Source organism: Lagopus muta, chromosome 1 (genome assembly GCF_023343835.1).
Source record: "Lagopus muta isolate bLagMut1 chromosome 1, bLagMut1 primary, whole genome shotgun sequence".
NCBI classification, from domain to species: Eukaryota; Metazoa; Chordata; class Aves; order Galliformes; family Phasianidae; genus Lagopus; species Lagopus muta.
Window position 1 is genome coordinate 137,272,577 of NC_064433.1, and position 21,085 is coordinate 137,293,661.

The 21,085-nt window shown below is 37.3% G+C and overlaps 1 protein-coding gene across 6 annotated transcripts in view; it reads left to right on the top strand.

Annotated features, from left to right (window-relative positions):
* MYO16 (myosin XVI) overlaps positions 1-21,085 on the top strand; it is a 373,785-nt gene that overhangs the window by 329,975 nt on the left and 22,725 nt on the right. For all 6 annotated transcript variants that reach the window (XM_048957497.1, XM_048957167.1, XM_048957264.1 and 3 more), the window contains exon 33: positions 14,996-15,154. In XM_048957497.1, coding sequence (XP_048813454.1) covers positions 14,996-15,154 — 159 coding nt within the window. The remainder of the gene's footprint in view (positions 1-14,995; positions 15,155-21,085) is intronic.

The following is a 21,085-nucleotide window of genomic DNA, read 5'->3' on the forward strand; positions in this document are numbered from 1 at the left end:
TGATTTTTACTTTTTCTTGTACTTCATAGTCTCAGGTAGAATTGTCTTTTATTTAACCTCTGATATAATTAATTAAATGGCAATCAGTAGAATGGACGCAGTTATGTAAAGCTAGAATTTGTCCTTGCATTACCTGATGATTTTTTATCACCTCTTGCTTAATGTATACTAAGTCCCTGGAAGACTGCCCCCTTTCTTCAGTTTCATTTGGTTATTTGTAGTATTTTATTATTAGAGAAGGTGTGATAAAAATAAAAATAAAATAATTGAAATTCATGAAAGACATGACTTAGAGCAGCACTCTGTAATGTGCAGTTCACTTTACTTCTATAAGTTATAACCAAATAACAACCTTAACTCAAAACAGAAGATGAAAGTGTGGGCCATTTCAGAGTCAAGGAAGGTTAGCTATGGGAATCAATGAGTCTCTGTACAGAACCATCAGCCTTGGAGATAAAAGCCTCTTTGCCAATAAAAGTGTAATACAGATAGATCTGCCCACGTGCCTTCCTCTTACGTGGAGGAGTAATTTTAAGGCCTGAGAACACTGATATCCTTTTGGCTCCTGACCTCACTGTGGGAAATGATCATCCTTAATTCCAGTAGAATGGATTTGTGGTTTTCTGATGGACTGCTGGCTTATTGTGAACTGAACTGAGATCACCTTTCCTTCATGCATTCAGCAATAAAAATAATAAAATTGTAACAACTTGCCTGATGTTATAGCCTGGCCTTTTTTTTAAAACAATGAAATAGTCTACAGACTCAAGCAATGATCAATCATACAGTATGCAATTTCTTCTGAAATATTTTATCGGTAATAAGAGAAGATTTTGACTCTGCAGAACTTACAGTTTAAATAAGCAAAACTGTAACGACTGAGAACTGAGCACAGGTGATTTCTCCTGGCTTGAAAAGGGTTACTGCTGAAGCTACAGCTGTATTGTTAGACAGAAAATTCCTTCTACTCCATATCAAACAGAACTCGGGTGCAAATGGGCAATAATAATATATGCACAAGCTTTTTTTCTATACTTTATGGTTGATACAAGTAGGAGCTTTAGGTTGCAAGACAGATAGAAACTGAATGATCACATATAGAGCCACTCCCCATGTATTTCTAGATTAAAACCTTAGATTTGAAATGAGATTTCATGAACCCCAATTCAATGTCTTAATCACAAAGCCACTCTTTCTAGCGAAGTACACTTCTTTTTTTCCCCTCATTTTTCACATCTAAAGCAATCCTGGGAAGGAGGAGGCAATTACATATTGAAGTATTTCATATTAAATATTTGAGAGCCAGGTCAGAATTTTGTTTTCTTCAACATGGATAAATAATACTCAGATTTTGTGCCATTCTTTTTGTGATTTTATATTGTTAATATTCCCCATGAAGTGGAATTTTTCAGCTTCAGAGCAAAGAAGGGAATAATCTCCAGACCATCACCTGCACTTGGATTGGCAGAGTACGTGCTCATATGGATTCTGAAAGGAAGGGAGCAAATGAAATATGATTTTCCCTTAACTTGGATGAATTTGCTTGCCATGAGGCTATTGAGATAAAGACTTAATGCCTTATCTCCTTCCCGCTTGTTGAGAAAAAGTTGGTATGGATGCTTAACTTCTTAGCGTGCGCAAAAGAAGATGTGTAGACTTGCTGCCTGAGATTTAGTTGCTGAAAGCCCTTTCCTTTATGCAGCCGATCAACCTATAGGCTTCAAGTTTTGTGATTTTTTGTTACTTTTGTTACAAGCGGGCCTGTGTATACAAGTCTACTCTTCAGTAACTTGCTCCTTTACTAAAAGAGCTTAGTAATGTATGTAACAATAACAAAAAAGGCATGCAAACTTCAAGTTGTTGGCAGAGTATTTATACAGTATCTTCAGCATCCATACAAATCAGTTTGCATGGAATGTTTCTAATACAGATAGATTCATGTGTCTGTTAATTCTTTCATATTCTCCAGTATAAGCACCTTCATAGGAAGGTTGTTGCATGTGACAAATACAGATACTTAGATGTACCTAGTCGGGACTAAAACTTGCCAAATACTCTTTGCTGAAATTGGCACAAACATGGAAAATAATAGGATTTAATGTGTATGTATGAGGTTTAATGTCCTGTCAAAGGCAGGTATCTCATTGATAGCTAGTAAAAAATTTCCTTCTATCAACAGATTAGAGTAAGCTGCTATTGTGCAGTCAATGTCTCAACAGTGGATTGCAAATTAAATTCCCACTGGAGTTTCTGAGAGGAAATCCCAGTCCCTTATCCTCTAAGCCACTCAGCTTTTCTTCTTACGCAACTTAATACAGATAATATTCATATCTGCATCTCATTATTCCTACGTTGTATTGATGCAATGAAATAGTTTTACTTTCTTACAAAATGAGTAAAACAAAAAGCCCAGTTGCCCTTTTTTCTTCTTTTACCTGTGAATGCTGGAGGAGTGATTACATGAGACATTAGACTTCTATAACATCTTTTAAGTAAAATTCTCAAAGCATTAAAACTTTAATGAATTAAGCTAAACAGTACTTCTCTGAGAGAGATGAATATCTGTTTATGTAATTGCTTTAATTATCAAGGCATGAGGGTGACTTTCTATGACTAATTTTCAGATTAGGTATCTAAACACAGGAGAGTCATCCCTCTCTGATTCACTGTCAGTTACTTGCAGCTTTCAATCTGAATCTCTTGCAGTAGGTACAGAAAAGTGGGAAAAAAACCAAAGCACTGCTATTAACAGTTTAATATGAGTCATAGAAAAGGGCCCATACTTGGCTAGCTGTAGATCCCTATGCAGAATGTGAAAGAGGAGACTGAACTGCTGGTAATGCCATTGCCATCCAGCACATGCTGAGTGACTTTTCTGAAGAAATAATTGTGGTTTGCATTACTGCAGCAGAGAAACGGGTCAGAAGGGTCTTCAGAAAGCACCCGCCGTTTCTGTTTGCTGAATGTTTGTGAACATTCTACAGTCTGGAATGTATCCCCTTAATCTGTAGTTTTCTTCCCATCTGTAAATCGGCCATTATGTGGGCAATTTGTCACAAAAAATAAAATCTATTGTTTTAGGATAAATACAGTATACCAAGAATAATTCTCCATTTCAGAGTCTGAAAACTAAAATATAATTTCTGTTGAAGAGATTTATGGTTTTCTATTATTATATATACTTCATTTATTTATTTATTTATTTATTTCCACTGGAGCATTTCCCTTCCTACCTGATTTCACTGTTACAGCCTAAAATCATAATGTGTAATTTGCTTTGGTTCTCTGTTGTAACATGAAAACGAAGCATTGTGTGTGATTACAATAGACAGTTTTTACCTGAAAACTATTAGAACAGAACAAATCAAATCTAATTTATATTTCAGATGAAAAAATAATTGGATATTGTCATCAACTTCTATTATATTTTATATTCTATATATATAGAATATATATATAATATTTTTATATTTTATACTCTATATATTTATGTATATTCTATATATTTATATATATATTATATATGTTTATTTATATATATTTATATTATTTTATTATATATATATATTCATATTCTGTATTTATATTCTATATTTTGCATTCAAAGTGCTTGTTAAGGAAATAAAGCGAAATTCTTAGCACCCTCCACATGCTTCCAAAGCTGGTATTCAATCATATAGGGGTTGGAGGAGGAATTGCGGTCCCAGGATCACCCAGGAAATATCAGTTCATTGTTTTGATCTGATCTTATACCACAGTTATCTACAGATAAGGATCCTGGCAGACCAGTTTGACCCAGTGCAGACTCTCACGTTCATACCTAGTCACTGCTTAACAGGAAGGAAGCTGAGGAGAAATAGCAAGCTTGGCTGTTGCTTTTAAATGACCCATTTATGAAAACTGTAGGCATTCCTTTTATGTAACTGTGATTGATTTGTTTTGTTTTGTTGTTTTTTGGTTTTTCTTTTACCTCTTGGATTTGATTTACTACGTCTCTTTGTTCCATCTGATACCAGAGCGCCGTAATCACACCATACTGCTTAAACTTAAGGATAATTCAAGCCCATAGATTTTAATACTATCCCACCTATAACTGTGACTTCAGCACTTCAGGCAGGGATTTCTGTGATTATTTTCATAGCAATGTATTTTCTTCACTAATCTGATGTGACATCATTGTTTCTAATTCAGCGCTGATTCAGGAAGTTGTCTGACAGTGTTGTGGGCTTCTTGAGATATTAAACAGTCTTCAATGTTTTTTATTTGTGATTCAAGATAGAGAACCACAAAGAACTTTGTTTGGGAACAACTGTGTCACTAGTCGTAAACTGAAGGTACATTAATGTGAAACATTAGTCATAGCTGAGAGAACAAGAAAATTGAATTGTAGCACACTTTAATTCCTGATACCAACCAAGAATATTGGCTGTTTGGCAGTAAGCATCATATCACCTGTTTTTACAGGACTATGGGTATTTGGAATGAAGTGGAGAATGAAATTTGAACACACCTTTTAATGAAAGTCTCTTGTTCTCAGTGTGAGTAAGGAATTCTGTTCAGATGCTTTTAACTTACTTACATCAATCTCAGCATTAAATCAGCTTTTGCACAGAGCCTCAGTAGAGAGCAGTAATTCCATTCCGCAGAAAGTGGCAAGACTATGACATTTATTTTTGTTTTGCCTTGGAATGAAAATAAAGCATTCTTAAATTCTGTGCAGAAATACGTTCTTTCAACATCCAGTCTTTCAGAAGTGTTTGGAAAGTACTGAGATGGTTTGCATCGCAGATGCTGAATTTTTTCATACTGAAAATGTTAACAGTGAAACAATTTGACTTTTTTTGGACCCAGCTAAATTCAAGAATTTCAGTGATAGTCGGCATGCCATTTAGGGGTATCTCTGCACAGAAATATTTGTCCCTGTTGCATACAAACCAAGCTGCACCTAACCTTTCTGGCTTAGTTATCCAAGAGCGATGCATTATGATGGTGCAAGCTCCAACATGCCTCACTGATGACTCAAGTCTTGACAGGACTTGAGCAACTCACCATGAAACAATCCCACAAATGGGTTGTGTTCCAGCTGCATTGATATTTTGTGTGCCAGGATGGAGAATCAGGAGAAGGCAGCTGAGAAGAGTGTGCAAAAAAGCCCTGGTTCTCAACATGTGAGCGCCCTGGTCTTCATGCCCTCTTCTCACGATTTCACTGTGCTGTTGGGAGAGTAGGACAGGTTTGGAAATGGAGCAGGTTGGGAAAGTAGAAGCAGCAGTCTGGGGTATCTGCCTTTTCTCCAGGCCCAATAGTGAGTGGGAACATGGAAAGGCCTTTGGATTCAGAGCTCCCTTGTATAGAGCTTTTACTTTATTTTAAAATGAAAGCCATGAAAATGAATTTTATCATCTGTGTGGTGCAACTTTTAAGCAGAAAAAAAAAAAAAAGAAGAAAAAATTGTTTACCCTGAAGTTTAATGTTTCAGTATTTCTTTTAGCTCTTGACTTAAGATGTGTTTTCAGTATAATGATGCTGACTGTATTAGTAGAATGTAGTGATAGCTTTTAGCCACAGGTTGGCTATGTTTGTACACATTATGTATGCTTATCACACTGCATCTGCGATAGCCATACGTTCTGCTTTGAGGAGCATGGGACTGTCATTGACCACTGCAGTATCCCTTCAGCATGAACTTAAAACAAGCTAAAGGTATATCTCCAAATTCAATTCTTATTTGGTAAGCTCTCTTAGAAAACAAATTGCAAATGTTGTCCAAGAGGTTTTCCAGAATAGCTGTCTCTCTAGGTTGGATGACAGCACAGATGATCCAGAAATACTCCTTGGACTCTTCCTCAGGACCTACCCAAAAATTTCATCTGACTTTTTTGTTGCTGTTAGTGCCAGAGTTCATATGAGAGAGATCCTGAAAAATCTCTGTAGAAGTATTCTCTGAGAAAAGTAAATAGAACCAATGTGATGCAGTTGGTTGTGGGAAGTCCCTGTCTATTTGTTTGTTTGGGGTTTTTTTTGTTTATTTATTTTCACAATATTTGCAACTGCATTTGAAGGAGAGGAAGGTTGAGACAGAGACTCATAACATAATTCCTTCCAGCAGTAGCTACAGCCAGCAGTAATGGCTGTTCTGTTACTGAGGTACCACACACAAAAGTAAACATGCTTAAATGTCTGTCTTCAAAAAGACTTCTGCATCCATGTTAGTTAGAAGAAAACAGTTTAAAAAAGGGAAGCTGTGTTTTGTACCAAATTACCATCTCCTTTTCCAGATGGCAGCATTTGATTAACCACACAAATACAAGAAATAGACTATTTGGTGAGCCAATCAACACACCTAAGAGTAAACAACATTATTACAGAGTATAATCAGCTAGCTTTTTTTTCCATATTAGTCTTTAAAAAGCAGGGGACATGATGGAAAGAGATGTTTCTTGCAAGGCAGGAAGTTGTCTCAAGCAGTACTGCCTTCCTTCTTCATGCTGGAGCCTCAGGAAATCCAATCACTGCTGAGATCCATTCCTAGAGAAGAAGGGGTGAAGGAAAAATCCCACTTCTCTGAAATGCATACACTGGTGGTACTCCAGTATACTTGCTGCATTAAGAAGATGTTCCAAGTTCTTGTTCAGAGGCCGTCAAGCAGGAGAGATGGCAGTCTGTCTATATATTCTTTGCCGGTGATGAATATTTAAGAATATATAGAAAATATATAGAAAATACAGAAAATTTCCTTCAGTAGCAATATTCTTTGACTCATGTTGGGAACCAACCCAGTTCAAACAATCCAAAGTCCACCAGACAGGGACAGAAGGCACTTTTACTATCTACATCACCAGCTCTGAAAACTTACCTGACCCAGAGGTGTTTCTAACATTATTTCTAGGAAGAAGAAAAAGGTTTGTAACTTGTAATGATTGTTAGCAGTGTAAAAGTAAAGCACTATCACCCCACCACCATGAATCTGTCAGACAAGAAATTGGAAGAAACTTGCCTGGGCATTTTCAATTCTAGATGTATGGCTGTAACAGCTATTGCTATAGCTGTAAAGTGATTTACAGAAAAATCATGGACTCACTCAGAGGTTTCCGCATTTGCCTCAGTAACTTCCTTGTCACTACCAGCTTTACATTCTGAGCTCTAACTAACCAGTGTCACACTTACATCACAGAATCACATAATCACAGAAATACCAAGGTTGGAAAAGACCTACAAGATCATCCAGTTCAACCATCCACTTACCACCAATAGTTCTCACTAAACCATATCCCTCAACACAAAATCCTAATGTTCCTTGAAACACCTCCAGGGTTGGTGACTCCACCACCTCCCTGGACAATGATGTTCTTGAAGATGAAGCTGGATAACAATGAAGAAGGGCTCTTCGTCAGCTTGGATATTAGGAAAAATTTCTTCTCAGGAAGACTGATGAGGCAATGGCACAGGCTGCTCAGGGAGGTGGAGGGGTCACCGTCCCTGGAGATGTTCAAGAGATGTGTGGATGTGGCACTGAGGGACCTGGTCAGTTGGTATGGTGGGGATGAGCTGATGGTTGAACCGGACGACCTTAGTGGTCTTTTCCAACCTTAATGACTATGTGATTCACTTCCAGCAATGTGAGGTTTGTAACTTGAAGTTCTTCATGGCTTGTGTCTACTCCTTTTGCTTCCCAGAATTCATACAAGACTTCCACAAATGCATCTTCTCAGAGCAACGTAGGGATTGTCTGTTTCCCTCATGCCGTATTTACCTGCTGCATTTAAGAATGAGGCTTCTGGAGTGTGTTCTAATGCCTTTACTATCTCCAATTAGAGGGAATGATGCTGGAAGCAACACTGCAAATTCATTGCTGCCTGTCCTGGGAGCATCACTGTAGGGGGAAATCCTACAATTGCTGCTGGCAGTACAGGCTTTGCAAGATGAAATAAATCAATGAATAATTATTGCAGTGGCAGCTGGCAGCACAGCTATAAGGGCGAGACAGGCAGTACACGCTAATAGGCTGGGGGAATCCTGTCTTGTCAGTTTTCATCCTGCTCCATTTCTTTCAGCAAATAAGATGCATCTGCTTGCCTCCAGCTCTCAGCAGACAAAGTAAACAGTCATGCTACAGCAGGTCACAGTGTGACTTCATGTGAGTAAACTGAACTAATCTGAAGCAATATGCATTCATCCAGCGAAAGGACACCCAAGACAACATGCTGAGGGTAGCTAGCAAACTCCACTGACAAGGAATGTCTCAGTAGTAAGTCAGAGCAAAACAGGAAATGCCAAGTGAAATTGCCAAGGTGCAACAAAACACAGTGATAAACACTGGAGCCAAAATAAAACAACCTCTCCTTATGTAACCTCCCTCTCCTTATCGTTCATCAGACGATATCTGTGTCATTTGTGCAGTCATCATCTTCCCTCATTGCACAGTGTCCAGTTACTGCAGGAAATGTAGCAAATATTCAGGGTTGACTGCTAGCATTTGTTGTATTCCTGACTCTCCCAGGAAAGAACAGGGGCATAGATCAGGAATCCCTTCTGTCTTCAACTTCTTGCCATTCATATGCTTGTTAATGAGATCCATCGGTTATCACTTATTCATGTGTACAGTGACAAGCTGTTTGATTCGAAATTTTCATCTGCTGGATGCTAGCCATAGTTTTCAAGAAATCAAGCTATTTAGCTTTTAGATTCTCTGGCAGCTCAGGAACAAAAAGCTTCTTCAGTAGCAAATAAATGTATCTACCAGAATACAGTGTTTTCTAGATTTCAAAGTTGCAAACAAAATTGTGAATAGCTGTCTGTCTTGATGTAAATAGTCATAAGTTGATTATTTATTGCAGGAATACATGTTTTCCATTAATTAAGAAATTGTTTGATATTATTCTGGGATTTATTGTAGATATCAAATGATAAGAACTATTTCCTCCTTTTTTCATATATTTCTTTCCATAATATGTCTTACATATTTTTGTAGGTTGAAAAATATTCGTGAAAAAGGTATTAAGCCTTTTCTATGATAACTGTGGATTTTATTTTATGGGACTGATCATTTGTGGACCAGGGCAGAGGTTGTTTCTGTGTTAGGACAGAGACGCATCTAGCTTAGCTGGTGACGCAGGAATTCCTTGTTTGGGAACATAGCCTGTGCTCTCCGTTTAATAAAGAAGTTGGAATGTGTGCTATGAAAGATTGATCCGGATATGTGTCAGATCTGTTCAAGAGGGGTATACACCCTTGTATGTCATATGACTTCTGTTTACCCTGGAGTAAGGCTAAGGAAACCTGCCTTCCCTATATCATTAGAGACTGGCCTAGTGTAAGTGAAGATGAAACTTCTGCATATGACTTCAGCAGAGTCTCTGCAGCTGTTTGGTTGTCCACTAGCCTCGTCCTGTCTGAGGTTTTGTGGTTTTTTTGACTATTTGACTATTGTATTCTTTTCTCCTGAGATGGACTTAATATTGACCGTTCATTTCTGATTGCAGCAACTAGTCAAGGCAAAGGGCTGTGTTTATTTTCATAGATGAGCCAATGTCAGGGTATGGCAACTCAATCATCTGGGCAACCAAAGTGTTCAAGCAGTCCCTGGCCTGGTTTTGGAGCTGGCAGACTGGCCCCCTTCCAGGCAGATCTGGGCATGGTTCAGGAAATGGCACAGGCCAGGGACTATTCCCAGCAGACAGCTTGGATGCGGTTTGTCTGCTGTGGAGGACAAGTATGTTTAATAGCATAGACATGGATCTCTTACCATTTGCCTCAGGGCCAGAGAACAGTTGTGAACACATTTAAATTTACCAGGACAGAATAAGTAGTAGGCACTCTGTATTTACCCTGTATCATGAATCGCTCAGTGCTCTGGCAGCACTGCACAAAGCATCCAAGGTAAGCATGAATCTGATCCAAAACCCACTGGAAGCAGTGGAGGCCTTCTGTTGTTATTAATGAGTTTTCGGTCAGACTGTAAATGAGCACTAAATGCTAAAAGAAGTATTTGAAAAAAAGAGCATAAACGGACAGATAAAAGTTATGGATGTGCCTGTTTTTAAAGAAAGAAGGGCAGAAAAAAGGGCATTGACAGAAAAGTAAATTACAATTCAATCAGGTGAGCTACTGCTGGGTTTTTAATAACATTCTGTTTCTCCTGTCTTGCTGCAAAAAGAGTCTATGGTGATTCCACCTAAATACTGATATCAATCATTGATGTATACTTTGCTTTAGATTTTGTTAAACAGGCTAAATGTATAGTTTCCTTACAAAATTAATAATTCCTCAAAATGTTTTAGTATTGCACTTTAGTCTGTCATCTGAATAGAGCCTGTACTAGTTTATTTTATAATTTTGTGACAACACCATTAATTCAGCCTAAATACTACTTATGAAATAACCATAGTGTTCGGAATCCTACATTTTATGCTTGAGAAAAAAAAAAATAAATCATTGTATTATGATATTTGGAACTCACTTATTTGGAGCTCAATTACAAGAGTTCAGTTTGGTCTTCTGACACAAAGTTATCCCATTTAGTCTTTCAGGGTATTGGCTTTCTTTTAAAAGAGACATAATAATTCAAAAATGAAAATAAAAAGCAGATAAAGAATCATATGTTAAATCATGTCCGTGACTGCCATACTCTGAATTTATTATTCCAAAGTAAATGAAACTAAGTTCATATGATGCCTCATGAGTTTTAAACTTTTTAGACTCTTTGAGAAGCACTGAAACTAGCATGCAAATGTGGATTTCACTACCTGCCTCTTTTGCATGCATTTCCTTTTACACTTTTCAAGTACTGTTGATACAGTTAATTATCAGCTTACTGGAATACAGAGCTTGCTTGTAAGGAAATAACTGTTACACTTTCATTTGTCTTACTGTGATTAAAAACACTGTACATGACCTTGCTTTCAGTTATATTAACTATCTTGCAATTGAGGGACAAATTCAGCTCCCAGTCCATATACATCCTCACTATCCATACATCTTCATTAACTGCAAGATTAGTCAAAGCAGAATTTGACTGAGTCAGAGATATGTTTTTGGCAGATAAAGTTTGCCAAAATAATAGTCCAAATGCTGCTCACAGTTGCAAACACTCTGTATATTTTCGCTTAGAGCTTATATTCCTTTTATAATCATGAACTCCCACCATCCTCTAACAGCTGATACCTCTCTGTAGCTAGTGTCTCACTAGTAGGCATGGATGACTTTTCAAATAACATTTCTTACTGGCTGGCAACTGTTAAAATGCTGTTAAAAACAAAACAAAACAAAAGAAACAAACAAACAAAAACAGTAGAAGATTCTGGTAGATCATCATCCATCCATCTGGTGAGAACAGCAGAGTACAAGTCTGCACAAAAAGCTTGTGTTGGTGAAGATGTGAAACTGGAACCATAGTTTCTTCTTTTCTTCTCTTCTAATGTATTCATGGTAGTTCCAGAAGGTTGATAAGGCATGAGAGAGCTGTACACTATTGTTTCTGTAGGGGTTCATGGCAGCAGGAGGAGGTAGATTTTAACGTGGAGAAAAATCTAAGCTGCTATATCACGTGACTGAGAATGCATGAGGGTAAAGTGAATTTCAGATGAGTATTTGAAGAATAAAATTAGAATTTGGAAATTTTTCAGTAACTCTTATCAGTAAGTGTTATCGGTGTACTTCCCTATGTCTTTTACAGTTGTCCACAGCATTCCTGTATAAGATATTGCTGTGCGATGCTACCCTGTGTGGAACAGAAGTGTTATGACAAGAAGTCAAGAGATGTATTTTTTTATGCTCAGCAAATGTTTTAGGTAGTGGGAAGGCAGCAAAGAGGGACACCCAATTCCAGCCTGGATCACCCAGTCATCCTATGTAAGTTCTGCTGTGCAGGACAGTACCCTGGTTACACCTGACTAAAGTATCCACTTGTTATCCTATCTATAACAGAGATTTTCTTAAGAAACTCACCCATTTTATACAAAGTCAAAAATAAATGACCAGTACCTATTTGCTAGGGATAAACTACAGCCTCTTCAGGAGTCTTTTAGAAGTTAGCCAACATACGTGTTTCCACTTCTCCCAGAGATTCACATCTCTGCTCCAACAAGGAGCTGCAGATGCCTATATATAGAAAATCAGTACGAGCGCCTTTATACAATCCAGATTATTTTGAAACAGAATACGGGCTTCTCTTCTGCCCACAAGATTAAGGAAATAAGGCACTGCAAAGTGTTTTTTTCTTTATTATATCCTTCTATTGTTTAGGTTGGATAAGAGAAGGCTCTGAGGAGACCTAATTGTGGCTTTCCAGTACTCGAAGGGAGCTTACAAGCAGCTGGGGGAGTGACTTTTTAGATAGTCTGATAGTGATAGAACAAGGGGGAATGGCTTCAAGCTATAAGAGGTGAGATTTAGATGTTAGGAAGAAACTTCTACTTAGAGGATGGTGAGGCGCTTGCTGGCATAGGATGCCCAGGGAGGTTGTGGATGCCCCATTTCTGGAGGAATTCAAAGTTAGGTTGAATGGAATCCTGGGCAACCTGATCTGGTTGCTGGCAACCCTGCCCAACGCAGGAGGCTGGAGCTAAATGATCTTTAAAGTTTCCTCCAACCTAAGCCATTCTATGATTTTGCAATTTCACGATTCTATGATTAAGTAATTGAAGATGTACATTTGTTACAGAAACTGAATAGAGTGAATGGGATAGCATATCTCTATGTAAATAGCTGTCTCAAAAGGTATTTTGTTTGTCCACTACTTGTTTCTGCCAGTTTATTATGAGATTTTCACTCAGTGGCAAATATCCACAACTCTGTTTAGTACAAAGGAGAAAAGATATATATATTATATTTGGGGTTTTTTTTTTTTTGTTTTTTTTTGGTTTTTTTTTCTGAGAGCCCTTCATGAATGCTGTGAAAAGATAACAATGTACCCATGAAACAAAAGGCTTCTACAGAGTAGGAATGGAAGAAAATGTCTTTCCACTTGCATAGTCAAATGAATTGCAGATGTCAGGCAAATCAGTAAATCTTTTGGGTATCAAGAAAAATAAGGATCCCAGCCACTTACTCTGAGACTCTTTATGTAAAAGGTAGCACAATAATTATGTAGGTGGAATATGATCTATAGGCAAGTGCACTGACTATTAACATCCAAAAGTGACATTTCCTTTTCAGACAAATTAAATGCGAGTTGCAAAGACACATTTTTCAGACAACTTGCTTTCACAAAAGCTAAATCAGGCATGCTCTTATAATTGTGCTGCATGCATTTTCTAGCTCAGACTCCAGTTCTGTTGCCTGCCCCAAATCACTTACTGTGGGTAGATGTGGCCTAATTTTTTCAGTGCATAGCACTTTTGTCTAAATATGCAGTTTATGAAACAGCACCAATGAAGTACTCCAGTCAGTTCTGGCAACAAGTAAAGATCAGGGAATGAGGGCAAGAAAGGGAATTAAAAAAAAAACAAACATTGAAATATTTTATTCTGACAGCTTGGAAATGAACTTTCTGGCTTTTCAAGACAGCGTTTTTTGTTAGAAAAGGAAATGTTAAGAAAGATTCAGTATTAGATAACTGAAAGCTAAACACAACTAAGAAAGCCCTTTTCAGTGAAAGGAGACATTTCAAGTCAATCAAAATGGAAGTATAGTTTTCATTTCATTAATTTTTTTCAAAAGAATGTTGGTACTTTGTAATTCAAGGTTGTTTTTTTTCAGTTTAGGTATGAAAATGAAAGTTGACCGTGCACTCAATATTAAGTTTGAAAATCTACAGGAAAAGTATCTGTTATATTGTGAAGAAGGTTTTTTTTCCTCTCCCCTTGAAAAATCCTTATGTGCTTGACACTTATAAGTATATACTGCATCTTTGAGAGAGCTGAGAATGTCACTGGACATACGAGTGAATGCTATAACACTGGTTTTAATAGCTAGTCTTTTGACTTCCATCAGTTGTTGCTCTTATTATGACAAAGCTTAAGCAGGCCCACCCAAAAGCAAGCTCTTTAAGGACTGTCAGAGGAAGTGTTTCTTTTTTAAAGTGCTAAATGAGGGCCTCTGTACACAGATGAGCCACTATGCATCAGACTTGCAGCCAGTGCCAGCTCCCAGTGGGTGGAGAGAGTTAGGGAAGCTGAAATGGAGCTAGCCAGAGATCCCTGCCAGTGCAGCACTTAAAGCAGTCTCACTGGAGCTGCCACAGAACAGCAGAGTGGGCATCAACCCAGGTGCTGGATGTGCAGTAGGCACCATTCCTGGCCTTGTCTCTCAGTCCCCTCTGCCCTCAGTCAAGATGGAAAGAAGAAAAGAGAATTTTGCCCTTTTCTTTGAGGAAATATGCACTGTATGCAGCCTGTGATCTACTCCAGGACCAGGGCTCCTTCTGGTATCTTGAAGAAATTTAACTAGAAGCAATGACTTGAAAATCCAGAATGTTATAGAAAGTGACAACTGATGGCTGGAAAGCCCTGAGGCAGGGTAAATAGTGCCTGTGGGGAGGCCTTGCTGGCAGGAATGTTACTACTTATGGTTTTGTGTTAAAGACTGTCTCATTTTTCAAGGGGGGGAAATGAAAGAAAAGAATAAAGCCATGTTTTGGCTGTTATTGTTCTGACCTAATGTGATGGTAAAAGACATTGCAGTGCTGACAGCAGTATACGAACTTCTGTGACATAGAATAGGACCTAAAATAGGGTCAATACAAACATGTGGAGCTTTTTCAGCTGATGTATACGTGAAGAGAAACAGTACAAATAAAATTTTGTTAAAGCTTTCAATTTCATAAACTTTAAATGGCTACAGGTGGAACACTTGCAAAAAAAAAAAAAAAAAAAAAAAAAAAATCCCTGCAAAAGTAATTTACTTGAACCTTCCATGTTTATTGCTGGTCTAGTGAACTTAGCGATTAATTAAATTGATTTGATAAAGTAATTTGGTTTCTCAAAGTTAATTGTGTCTATTTCTGTGTGAAAGCCACTAGCAAATCAGAAGCTGACAAGCCTTCTCTCTCCGGCAGGTGCTGAAACTAACCTGAACTTGAGGAGCAGAGAAGATCCAAATGCATCAGATACGGGGTCAGCAACGCAGGATAAAAATGCAAATAACCATGGAACTCAGTCTTCTAATCCACTGTCCAGTTCTGTGACTGCTGAAAATGGAAATTCGGTATCAAATGGTAAGCATTTTTTAATCCCAAATCTCTTCTAACATAAAATTGCTGAAGTGTGCCTTTCAATGCGCTTTTAAAGATACAGTCAAGCTGGAATCTCTTGAGTTGTGAAATATCTCTGTTTCTGGAAGTGGCTTAACTTTGTGTGTATGAACTGATAAGCTCATCTGCAATAAAAGCTGAATGTGAAAAAAATGAAACAGCCTCTGTTGAGGAAGTTGTAATTACCTCAGCTCCAAGTCTGTAAACAGCCTAAGGAGAACTGAGATTTGCAGCTTCTGATTCTATAATCAAGAAAAACGGAAGAGATAATGGAAAATCAGGATCTCCCATTGGTACAAGTGCCTTGCTAGTGAATGACAAATTGTATGTAATTGCAGCAAGATGATCAAAATAGTGCAAGAAGAGTGACCAAGTTAAATCTTTCAAGGTCCTATAAGCATAAACCTAAAGTTATAACACCTGTATTATGGAAATCAGATAATGTGATTACACAAGTATGAATATAAAATGAGACAAAAAGAAAGTATTCATAGAATCATAGAATTGCAAGGTTGGAAATGACCTGCAAGATTGTTCATTCCAACCATCTTCCCATTACCACTGCTACCACAAGCACTAAACCATATCTTGTAGCTCCTTATCCAGACGCCTCTTGAACACTGCCAGGGACGGCGACTCCACCACCTCCCTGGGCAGCCATTCCAGTGCCTGACCACTCTGAGAGAAAAACTTCTTCCTTATGTGTAAGCTAAACCTCTTCTGGTACAACTTGTGGCCATTTCCTCGGGTCCTGTTTGTTGCCTGGGCCAAACCCCTCCTCATCCCAACCTCCCTTCAGGAAGTTGTAGAGTGCAGTGAGGTCTCCCCTGAGCCTCTTCTTCTCCAGACTAAACAATCCCAGCTCCCTCAGCCACATTTATTTTGATGGGATGTGGAGGAGCAAATGTCTAAATATATGTGTGATACTGCATATGGCTATCTTCCTACCAAAAACTTAAATCTGAATATTGTTTACCTAAGTAGAGCAGTTGTATTGCCTTTAATGCTTAGGGTGGAGGTGCACTTAATGTAGAATATAGTTGGTAACTTGCAAATAACACTGGAAAATTTGAAGGAATAAAGTATCAAGTGTAATACTACATTTTGTTTTCCAAATATACTATCCTTAAAAAAAAAATCCAAAGCTAGAGCTATTTAATATGCATAGGTTTGAACTGAAAAATCAAGTTTATCAGGAATATTTCATGTTCCAGATACGCTTTACTTAAAAAATCCTCTGGTTTTGAAATGAAAAAAATCAAGCTTTATTACTTGAAATGAAGCATTTCAAAATTAAATAATTCTTTTTTTTTTTTTTTCCAGGGAAATTCATTCTGCAGTTGTAGGCCAAAATAATTCTTCCTGCTCTTTCTGATAATCAAAGCAGAAAATTCATCCAGTTTGAGAAGTCATAGGAGTGTAGAGGTGCATTCATTCCTGTGTGGAATTGGGAACACACTGTAGCAGAACAAAAAGGCATCTTTGTCCATTATAACTGTGTCCCCATTTGTATCAATACAACAATTTAGGGAGGAGGGAGTGTGTTTTCCAAATGTATAACAGTCAGACTGTTATATTAACACAAAATCTGTGGGTAGACCAAGACTTTGATTCCTTTCTATGTAGGATTTTAATCATATATTCTGATGTCCTAATGGGGCCTGCGGGAGATCAGTTTTTTATAAGAGCAATCATTTTATCCCCAGATCCCTTAACTGGGAGTTTAATCACAAGAGCTGCATTTTTTTCAGCTTAGAAATGAAGTGATGCTTTATGTTTCTAATTTGTGATGATTATAGTTAAGTTAGCAAATGATTGCAGTTTCTGAAATAAATGGTCATTGCTTGAATAGAAGGCCAACTGGTAGGTGAGAAGAGTGCTTTCAATTGTGTGAAGTTTTTTATTAGTGTGTTTGCAACTACTAGTTGCCAGGGCTATTCATATCGGTAACACACTGAATCTATTATGCATAAACAAATTATTTTTAAACCATTTGTAAATGGAAAGTTTAATCATAAAGGTGTAATGTGCAATGGAATTTTCCAGTATTTTTTTCCATTAGAAAACATCACTGTATCAAACTCAAACTTTCAATGGAAGGTTGCTGATTTTGATGCAGCTTTCATAAGGAATGGTTTTGGTTTCTGCCGTGAGCAGAAAAAAAGTCCTTTTAGGTTTCTCAGTATCCCACTTGGCAAGGGATTAACATTATTTGTGGTATTTTAAGGTTCAAATCTACGTCTTGCCTATCAGGCTGTTGTAGAAATGTTATAAGCTTTAGTTTTACCCTGACACAAAAGACCAAAATAAAAAAATAAAATATGTGGTATGGAATTCCACTGTTCCAGATAGCATTAATAATAATAGAAAGCACTAACAAAATGAAATTTTCAGTGTACTCAGATTACATGAATTGTAAAACACCTTTCTTAAAAGTAAAAATTCTTGCAGGATTCAACTTCAGCATCTTGATTTTGAAATCTCTAGGCATTACTGATATACCTACCTATTGTAAGGTACCTGCTTCATTAGGGGGATTGGACTCAGTGATCTCTTGAAGTCCATTCCAACTCCTGTGATTCTGTGATTCTATGATTCTTTGATTTTTGAATGTTCCATGAGATATTTTCATGTTAAATACTTCAATTTTTTATTACTGTACAAAAGATTCCTCTAACTTTGCAGAGAGCAGAACTTGAAATGTGTTATTAGTTAGTTGATGCCGAAATTACAAAACTTGTGAGCATAAAATAATTTGCTTCCCATTGCTACTCAGTGGAACTGTATAACCTATTTTTCACTGTTAGTATGAAGACCTTTGTGCAACATCACATGAGTTAATACAGGCAAGTGTCACCACCATTTCCTCTGAAGCATCACGAAACTTAAAGTCACTAAGGTCATAAGAATAGTCACTTTGACCAAGATGTTAATCTTATGTCTAAGCCAATGATTCTTTAGAAAACCATTTCTAAGTGACTAAAAGACTGGCTAGCTCAGCTTCCAAACAGATTAATGCTGTGTTGCTCTGAGAAGCTGAGTTTAATTTCTGGGACTGCTGTTAGCCTGCAATTTTAGTAAGTTTGTTTTTCATTTTGTATATTGTAATCCACTTCTTTTTGTCTATAATATTATTAGCACAATTATCTACAATTCTGTACTGTGACCATGTGGTTTGTCTTCTACAAACCCGCCACATCTACCAGATTTTTATTCTAAAAGAAACATTTTTTTTTAAACTATTTTCTTCTCCAAATGCAAACAGTCATCAGAAAGCCTGTAATAATCTTTTATATTACAGTGCTGAAATCTGTGATCCTAAATCACTCAGAGCATCAAAGTAAGTGGGAAAAACTCAGACACAGCAGATAAAAATGTTGTGAAATGCAGTTGTTTATTTCCACCTTGTATTTAATGGGATATAGAGGAGTGTTTAATTATTAAAGTGAAATGATTAAATTTGACAACTAATAATGAAATTGAGGTGATTGAACCTTTGGTTAGTGAAAAGAAGAAAATCCCTGGGTATATGACAGTTTTTTACCCCCAGTGGACTGCTACCTACCACTGTGATCGAACTGAAATCTAGAATTGATTCTACATAGATGACACTGCCTGTTTGGACCACGAGAGACTGAATGTGCTGCATAATGCCGAGTGGGCACACAGGCACACACTTTGCCCTGTGCCAAGTATCCAGCACCATTAGCACCCTGCTATCTCTCCAAGGAACCTTTGCTGTTTGTTCCTCTGCTCTTCAGCTACGTTGGAGGCCCACTCTTTGTTGTGTGGAGATACACGTGAATGGACTCACTGTATAGTTCATTTTGATCAGCTGTCAAGAACCTGACTGTTTTATTAAGAGCCATATATATTATTCTGCTGAGGGGATGAATCTTGCCTAACTTTAGCTGCCAAGAAGGTGGCTGTCTTCTCTAAGCAAGTCATCTGTGGGCTGCAGGCTGCTGCATGATATGTAGGAACTTACCACTTGATCTAAGCACAGTAGGCAATGAGTTCCCATCAGTCTAGGAAATCACAGAATGAGAGAGGTGTCACAGCAAACAACCTTGCAGAATGTCCCTGTGACACAAACATGAGCATTTACTGTGGATTACTTGAGAATAGTTTAAAGAAAGCCCACTCCTGATGATAGAATTCATGCTCCAGCCTGTACTTCTCATTAACCTGCATTCTTGTAGTTCTGCCCCTGCTAAATTGATGTTTCCAACCTTGTGCTGAATTAAGCAAGGTCTTATTCAGTGCACAACTGTGGTATCCAAATATTTACTTAGTGCACGTAAAGGAAAACTTTTAGAGTGCAATCAACTACTCCATTTATCTTTCCAAACTCCACTAAGCTTCTGCTTGGACTGTGTTGACATGCTGTTGCTGTACATGGAAACTTTATTTGTTTGATAAGACTGCTTATCCAAGTGCTTTTCATAGAAAATCACTGATATTCTTAGCTCAAGGCTATTGTGCACCATAGATCTTTAAGTGTATGAATATAATTCAAAAGCAGTATCTTTTTCAAAAGCATGCTACTGGTCTAGGAAAATTTTTTGTTCTTTTACAAATGTCTATAATTTGCAAATAATTTACAATATATTTTTTATTCAAGTTAAATTAAGAACACATAACATAAAAAGGCGTTCTGCATAAAAATGTGGTTAATTTTTTATTATTGTAAAAAAAATATTGTGTTGACAGAAACATTTTTAGAGGGAAATCTCAAATTAAAACAAAAACATTTATTTCAAGCATTTCATTTTACAAAAAAAAAAAGTGATTTTGCTCAGGGCAAATATTATGTTGTAGAGCAGGGTTTGTTTACTGACTTTAGTAAGTGTAAGAAAGGAATAGTGACAACGTGTATTTGATAGACCTAGTATACTGGAGAATGTGAATGTCAGACTTTCCAGCATATACATAATACGTTACAGACCAGCTTCAAAAAGAAAGAACCCCACCTTGAAACAAAACATTGTTCAAAGCATTGAGAGAACATGCTCAGATGCCCTCTCTGCTTTGGGTAGATCTGAAGGGCTGGATCCTCACAAGGTTTGTTTTATCTTCACAGCTGCAATCAGGGCTTTGGCCATTTCACTGCCTGTATGTGTCTAAAGAAAGTCCAGGTGGTTTGAAGCTGTAGAAATTTAGGAATAGTTTTCACAAACTCCATTCAGAAGAACAGTACAAAAAAAAAAGCCAAAACCAGCTGTCCTTAGCTACAAAGCTATGGATATGCAACAGGATAAGGGGGAAACTAAGACTGAGAAAGGAACATGGATCATTCATTCTCTTTAAAACTCTTGTTCTGTTTCTCTCACAAAATCTGCTAATTTTATGAAATAATTCATACAGCTTTTATTTGCATGAGTTAAATCATACGTCACTAACCATATAAGAATTAATAATCATTTATCAATATAAAAAATAAGCATTTTTTTATATAGAAAATAGAGGCTTGGAAGAGGTTTCATCATGTATTTCTATGCTAGTCTCATGACTGAAACAAGAAACTGAACAGAAACATGAAACTGAACTATGAGTAGTACAGTATATAATCTCATAACTAGTTTATGATTCATTGCATTTGAACTTTTGAATTATTTCCATTACAATTCAGTGTATGTTGTGTACAGTATACAAAGAGTGGAGTTCACCTCATTTTCATTTATCTCATAGTTAGCTATCTAGGCACAGATTCACCTTCTCTAGTTTTAGCCACCCAAAAGGTAAATACCTAGTCGAGTCTGACAGTTGATAGAGTCACACAACAGTTTGGGTTGGAAAGGACCTTTACAAGTCATCTACTCCCACCCAAATTCAGATTAGATGTTATCGTTCCAGTTGGTAATCCGCTGAGGACAATTCAACTTTCATTATCCC